This window comes from Orycteropus afer, unplaced genomic scaffold, assembly GCF_000298275.1.
Source record: "Orycteropus afer afer isolate SDZICR_OR568_19922 unplaced genomic scaffold, OryAfe1.0 scaffold00340, whole genome shotgun sequence".
NCBI lineage: Eukaryota > Metazoa > Chordata > Mammalia > Tubulidentata > Orycteropodidae > Orycteropus > Orycteropus afer.
This window is the reverse complement of record NW_006921927.1, coordinates 3,756,704-3,764,721: the sequence shown is the minus strand read 5'-3', so window position 1 is coordinate 3,764,721 and position 8,018 is coordinate 3,756,704. Positions and strand designations below refer to the sequence as shown.

Genomic DNA, 8,018 nt, shown 5'->3' with positions numbered 1-8,018 from the left:
TTTGATAAATGCTAATTGTGTTCTTCTCTTTTGATTGTCTAATTCCAGGTCTTTGCATATTTCATTATACTACTTTGTCTTCCAGAGCTGCCCTTTAAAATCTTCTGGTTAGATCTTCTACTTTATCATTTCTTCCATTTGCATTAGCTACACTCTATTCAATAGCAAATTTCAGAGGCCATGGATAAGCTCAATATCATCAGTCAGAACAAGGCCAAATGCAGAACAGACCATCAATTGCTCATATGCAAGTTCAAGTAGAACCTAAATAAAATGAAAACAAATCCACAAGAGCCAAAGCACAACCTTAAGTATATCCCACCTGAATTTAGAGACTATCTCCAGAATATATTTGACACATTGAACACAAATGACCAAAGACCAGATGAGTTTTGAGTGATATCAAGATCATCATACATGAAGAAGAAAGCAAAAAGTCATTAAAAAGACAGGAAATAAAGAAAAGACTGAAAGGGATGTCAGAAACTTATTATTTAATGTAGAACAACTAAAGCAAATGGAAGAAATGATGAAGTGAATGAGCTGAACAGAAGATTTCAAAGTATGGTTCAAAATGACAAAGTAAAGTATTATAATGAAATGTGCAAAGACTTGGAGTTACAAAATGAAAAAGAAAGAACATGGTTAGCATTTATCAAGTGGAAAGAACTGAAGAAAAAAATGCAACCTCAAATTTGCAATATTGAGGGATTCTGTGGGCAAAATATTCAATGAAAGCATCAGAAAAAGATGGAAGGAATACAAAGAGTCACTGTACCAAAAAGAATTGGTTGATATTCAGCCATTTCAGGAGATAGCATATGATGAACTGATGGTTTTGAAGGAATAAGTCCAAGTTTCACTGAAGGTATCAGCAAAAAATACTGAGGAATTGATGGAATACTAATTGAGATGTTTCAATGAACTGATACAACACTAGAAGTGCTCACTCATCTATGCCAAAAAATTTGAAAGACAGTCTGGGCATCCAACTGGAAGAGGTGCATATTTGTGCTCATTCTAAAGAAAAGTAATCCAATAGAATGCAGAAATTGTTGAACAATGTCATTAATATTGCACACAAGTAAAATTTTGCTGAAGATAATTTAAAAATGGTTGAAGCAGCATATTGACAGGGAATTGCTAGACATTCAGGTCCATTCCAGAAAAGGATAAGGGATATCATTGCTGCTGTCAGATGGATCTTGCCTGAAAGCAGACAATGACAGAAAGACGTTTGCCTGTGTTTCATTGACTATACAAAGTCACCTCTGTGGATCATAACAAATTATGGATAACACTGCAAAGGATGGGAATTCCAGAACACTTATTATTTTCATGTGGAATCTGTACATAGATCAAGAGGCAGTCATTTGACCAAAAAGGGAATATTGTGTGGTTTAAAATAGGGAAAGGGGTGTGTCAAGGTTGTACCCTTTCACCATACTTGTTCGGTCTGTATGCTAAGCAAATAATCTGAGAAGCTGTACTATATAAAGAGGAAAGTGGCATCAGGATTGGAGGGAAACTCATTAACAACCTGCAGATGACACAACATTAGTTGCTAAGTGTGAAGAGGACTTGAAGCACTTACTGATGAAGATCAAAGACTACAGCCTTTAGTATGGATTATACCTCAATATAAGGAAAACAAAAATCTTCACAATTGGACCAATAAGGAGCATCATGAAAAATGGAGAAAAGATTGAAGTTGTCAAGGATTTCATTTCACTTGGATCCATAATCAGTGCCCAAGGAAGAAGAAATAAAACAACATATTGCACTGGGCAAATATGCTGCAAAATACCTCTTTAAAGGTTTTTTATTTATTTTTTTTGCTGTTGTTCAAAAGCAAAGATGTCAGCTTGACTACTAAGGTGCACCCGACCCAAGTCATGATATTTTCAACAGCCTCATATGCATGCAGAAACTAGACGATGAATAAGGAAGAACAAAGAAGAATCGATGCATTTGAATTATAGTGTTGGCAATGAATACTGAATATACTATGGACCGCCACAAGAACAAATAAATCTGTCTTGGAAGAAGTACAGCCAGGATGCTCCTCAGAAGTGAGGATGGTGAGACTTTGTATCACTTACTTCGGACATGTTATTAGAAGGGATCAGTCTCTGCAGAAGGATATCATTCTTAGCATAGTAGAAGATCAGTGAAAAAGTGGAAGACCCTCAATGAGATGGATTAGCACAGTGGCTGCAACAATGAGGTCAGACATAGTAGTGATGGTCAGGATAGCACAGGACTGGGCAGTCTTTCATTTTTTTGTACATGGGGTTGCTATGAGTCAGAACCAACTTGATGGTATCTGAAAACAAAAACAAACATTAAATTGAGGTTGCATTTTCTGTGTATGGGATGAAAGTGAGTTTGTTGGATGATGATAGAAGAAAATGGTTGAAATTTCACAACCAACAACTAAGTAACCTATTCTGTATAGAAAATTACGTTACTCAAATGTGGAAAGGCTTGTCCCAAACCAGGTACTCCTGTGTGATCTCTGCTTCAAAAGGTATCAGGAAGATATGAGGACAAGCACACACAAGAACCACAAACAATAATACAAGCAGATTCAGAAAAGATATTTATACAGCTCTGGGGTATGCTGTTTGGCAACCTGTGGGGATAGACTGCCAACATGTCTAGGATATGGAGATAATAAGTATTTGGGTGTCACTGAGACTATGAGGTTGAATTTTCCCAATTATAACCCAGGATTGATATTTCTTTTTGCCCCAGTGTACTGGAGTTCAGGATGTCTGGGTGAAAGCACAGGGAAAATGAAAGTGAGTTTGTTTTTCAACAATAAACTCAGTGGATGGGATTTCTCTTGTCCAAACAAACTGTTCAATATCATTTATCCATTCTTATCACGTGTATAATCGAAAAGTACTTTCACAAAACATGACTTTAATGGACTCTCCCAACAATCCTGTAGAGTAGGCAGAGCAGGTATTTTCATCATCCTCATTCTGTGTTACCAGAAGGGACTAGTCCTTGGGGAAAGATATCATGCTTGGTAGAGGGTCAGCAAAAAAGAGGAAGATTTTCAATGAGATGGATTGATACAGTGGCTGCAACAATTGGCTCAAACATAGCAATGGTTGTGAGGATGGTGCAGGACTAGGCATTGTTTTGTTTTGTTGTATACAGGGTCACTGAGTTGGACTTGCTGCAAATTGTCACTAAGCAACTGCACATCCATCCCACTGGAACTTTAACCCAGGTCTTTGGATTCCAAAACAGAGGCCATTTTATAAAAGTGTTCATGTTCTAGAAAATTGGTCCAAGTCTTAGCAAAATGACCATAAAGATTATGTTCATTACCAGTGGCAGCCTCCACCCCTCTCTGTGTTACTTTCTTTCATGTCTGACACTTGACCCCCTAAAATCCTTTACATTGGGGTGTCAGGAAATGGATGTGTTCATCTTCACCCAAAAAAATGATGATGTTTCAAGTATCAGTGGGAAAGAGTTTTTTTTTTTCTTTTCTTTGAAATTACACCATTGCAGATAACTGTACCAGGCAGGTCTGATTAAGAGACAAATTCATTTCTGGCATCTGGAATCCTAGGAAATGCCCCGGGAAGGTGGTAGGAGCTGTGTGGGAAAGCTCAATGCAATGACATGCACTCTCTTCCCATAAGGTCATAAACACTCTGATGACTTCATCTCCACCTCTTCATCAGGTCTAAGTGCATTATTTCCATAGCCTTTTGATATTCTTGCACTGATGAGGCACAGATTGAGGGACAATAGAGGGTGACTCCAGATAACCACTTGTGGTCTCTCTCTGTCCATCTATATATCCTAGATATACCTTGTTGAACTAAAATAACTTTTTTTTCCCCAAATGTTTTTGCACACAGTATGTAATCAGTGAATGTCAGCTCTGGTTGTCCTTTTCTGATCTCATTGGTGTAGTTGTGCATGCAGTAGACTTTCAGTAAATGCCAGTTGCTGTTACTTGTGTCTAGTCTTATGGTTGTGCATACAATGGGTGTTGAGCACATATCAATAAATATCAGCTGCTGCTGCTCATGTTGATTCTCACTGTATGCTATGTCCATTCAGGTCTAGCACCTCGAGGACAGTGAAGTGTGAACACAGCTGTCCTTTCCCCATACAGCCTGTGAGTGTGGCTGATTGATGGTATGTGGTGCTTTTGGGTTTTCAATTGTGAAATGCTGGCAAGTCACTTCAGCCTTATACAGTCCACCTCTTCAGTGGCAGGCATGACACTGGTTTTGAGGTCAAGGTCAGCACTGGACTTGCTCCCATTGTGGGTGGGACGCCAGTGGAGTAACATCATCTTCTTGAAGTACTTCATGGTGTTATTCTTGACGGTCACAAAGCACACAGTGTTGATCATGCTATTGCTCATGGCAATGCACTCAACAACATAGAAAGCTGTGAGGTAGTGCTTCTCCTTCACAAACACAGTGGGGAAGAAGTCACGCACAATAGTGAAGCCATAGAAGGGTGCCCAGCACAGTACGTAGGCAGTGAGGATGCACATGAGTACCAGGACTGTCTTCCTGCGGCAGCGCAGCCGCTTCCGGATCTGTTCTGTCTGGAAGCCAGGGACTGTCTTGAACCAAAGCTCCCGGGAGATCCTAGCGTAGCACAGGGTCATGGTGATAACAGGACCCACAAACTCAATACCAAAGATGAAGAGGAAATAGGACTTATAGTAGAGCTGCTGGTCTACGGGCCAGATCTGGCCACAGAAGATCTTTTCCTGACTTTTGACAATAAACAGGACAGTTTCTGTTGCAAAATAGGCTGATGGGATGGCAATGAGAATGGATACCATCCAGACTAATGCAATCAAAAAGGAGGCTGTCTGATAATTCATCCGTGGTTTCAAGGGGTGAACGATAGCGAGATACCTAGTAGGGGAGGGAAGCCAAGAATAATAATGTGTATGCTTGGAAACATTATTAGCTTTTAACTAACCCCAAGCCCACACAAAGCAGACAAAATGGCACATGTGCCTATTATCCAGCATCACCAAGCTTTATGTTATTTTAGCAATGCCATTTGGGATTTGGAACAGGAAAGTTGTTTAGGGAAAATAACAAAGACTTTGGGTCAAGCAAGATGAATAAATCCAAACTCTTCCCCTAACTGGCTTTGTGGTCTGGGGTGAATTACCCCATCTCTCTGAGCTTTGTTTTTGCAACATGGGTAAATGACACTTACCTTGCAGAGCTACCATGAACATTAAACATGATGTTTGAAAATGATTGGTGCATGAAAGGTATTCAACACATGAGGCTTATTATTGGGAGTCTTCTTGAAACCACCTTGGCTTTCAATCTTTCCATCCTGCCCAAGACAACAGTGCTTTCAAAACACTTCATTTCAAATATCTCATAGTTTAGAGGTAAGAGAAGGGCTATGGTTATCACTGAGAGGTAGGTCCACTATATTCTCAGGGTAGTAGACAAGGGCTTTCTCCCCCATCTCTCAGATGTCATTCTGCATTAGAGGCAGAAGGGTAGTGGTGGGGGTGTGGTGGAATATAAGGCCAATAAGAAGTAAATGGCTTGGCCAGGTTCACTTGTGCAGAGACCAGAATCCAGGCTCTTGATAAAAAGCTTTTACATCCACCTCTCAGAGCTGACTCAAGCTCAAAAGAGAAGATGTGTGAAGTTGCTTTGACAGTGGTGCTTACTCCTCCTCATTCCAATAAGCCATACTGCCTGGGGAAGAGATTGAAGCCCTTTGTGGTAAATGAGCTCATTTGTGTGTGTCGAGTATCTTCTCTCCAGAGTAGATGCATTTGAATACTTTGATGCCTTGAAACAATTTCGATACCTTTTTTTTGGGGGGGTGGGGGTGGGCAGAGAGAGAGTGAGAGAAGACTGAGGAAGAAAAAAGGCAGGGGAGAAAGAAATCAACCACTGCCTGGAATATGAGTTAAGTGAGGCCAAGAGTAGCAAGCCATCTATAGAAAATCCTATCTAATTTATCTTTTTTGCAACCAGGCCCTTTAGTCACCTTTCCAAGTTTCTGACTTGACTGAGAAGGCTTTCAGTCATGTTATTTCTTCCCAGCCTTGGAGAAATATTTCTTTCCATAAGGTGGTGTTATCTTCTTTTGCCATGACCTGGGAGCCCTGTCTAACTCCATTAGAAGATTCCATGACTGTATGGCTCTCCCTATCCTCTGGCTTTCTGAAGATCTGGGATGAAGTTGGATCCTATCCCAACCAGCTGCACACCAGCTGGGTGCAATAATATGTGCAGTGATTGCTAGAGTTCTTTATGCATCCGTGTGACCCAGCCTTGCCAAGTTAACTGACATGACCTGCCTGGGTAGCACAAACTCACAGGACTGGAGGGTGGCTCATCATTGACTGGATGGGGACATCTCACAGTGTCTCTCTGATGGTTGAGTGCATTAGTTTCCTATAACTACTGTAACAAATTACCACAATGTAGAGTGGCCTAAGACAAGACAAATTTATCATCTTACATCTCTGGAAGGAAGATTGAACAATCTACTTTGGTAGTGATACTGCCTCGGAAACCCAAGGAGGGGTTGACTATGAGTTGGATCTGACTTGATGGCAGTCTCTGTAATGGTACTGGAGGTCAGAAGTCTGAAATGGGTCTCACTGATCTACAATCAAGGTGTCAGCAGTGCTGTATTCTTTTCTGGAGTCTCTGAGGGGGGAATCTGTTTTCTTGCCTTTTTTAGCTTCTATAGGCTTTCTGCGGGCCGACTCGACGGCACATAACAACAACAACAACAATAGGCTTTCTGCATTCCTTGGCTTGTGGCTCCCTTCCATGTTCAATGACAACAATTTCTGCTTATCTTTCACTATGACACTGATTCTTCTCCTTCCTTCTTCATAGAAGGACACTTGTCATTACATTTGGCCCACCCAGATAATTCAGTATAATCTCCTTAATGTCTGCTGATTAGAAACCTTATTCCCATCTGCTCTTTTAATTCACCATTGCCATGTAACTAACATATTCATAGGATCTGGGGATTAGAATGTGGACATCTTTGGGAGTCTTATTCTATCTAGCACACTGAGTCCAAAGTACTTAGATACTGTAATCAACTGAGTACTTGCTCATTATCTCAATCTGGGTCTATCATAAAAAGTATTTCAATAACCAGTGTCAACGGGAATTTCCACATTCCTGCTTATTCTGTTGCTAACATTTAAATTGGAATTACTTTTCATCCAACAGCATCTTCCACATTCTGTATGATGTTTCAAAACTGAGAATTGTCCCCTGTAAATCAGAAGGGAAGTAACAATGGTGTTAGAGTTATTGATAAGATCTGGATTCCAGCTCTCCATACTGGGTTAAATCAATTAAGTGTCTGGGACTTAATTTCTTCATCTGTGAAATGGGAGTAATAATAACTGTACAGACAATCACTCAAGCTTTCTGTCAGTACCAGAGAAGGTAAATGTTCAAAAAGCACACTGAGAGCCATTCACTGGCAAGAGAGGTATCTTCAAGATTTTTCTTGCTGTCTACCTTCACGCATGTGTTTCTTGGAGCCAATACTCCCCTTGTACGATCTCTATGACTTGAAATCACACCATTTTCTGGATCTCTCTGCATGAACCTAGCTCTTCTTCTGGCTGTGGCAGGAAGAAATGGCACTGGGTGGCCCTTCTGATATTTCTGTGTAGTGGAAAGGCATATTTTCTCTATGGGGTAAACTGAAACCTACAGGGAGATCTGTGCTTCTCCAACCCTGCCTCTGTCAAGGTACACAGGCATCTCGTTCTGGGGTTAAGTATGAGGCAACCTCTGCACTCACAAATAGATGCCCTATTATTGTGGCAGGATACAAGATCAACATCCAAAAATCAGTTAGATTCCTCTATGCCAGCAAAGAGATTGATGAAAAAGAAATAAGAAAATCAATACCATTTACAATAGCCACCAAAAAAATAAAATACTTGTGAAAAAATCTTACCAGGGACACAAAAGACCTGTACAAAGAAAACTATAAAA

At 40.3% G+C, this 8,018-nt stretch overlaps 1 protein-coding gene across 1 annotated transcript in view; it reads right to left on the bottom strand.

Annotated features, from left to right (window-relative positions):
• Positions 1-4,213: 4,213 nt before the first annotated feature.
• Positions 4,214-8,018, bottom strand: part of PROKR2 (prokineticin receptor 2) — a 24,301-nt gene continuing 20,496 nt past the window's right edge. The window contains exon 2 of the mRNA XM_007952477.2: positions 4,214-4,910. Coding sequence (XP_007950668.2) covers positions 4,214-4,910 — 697 coding nt within the window. The remainder of the gene's footprint in view (positions 4,911-8,018) is intronic.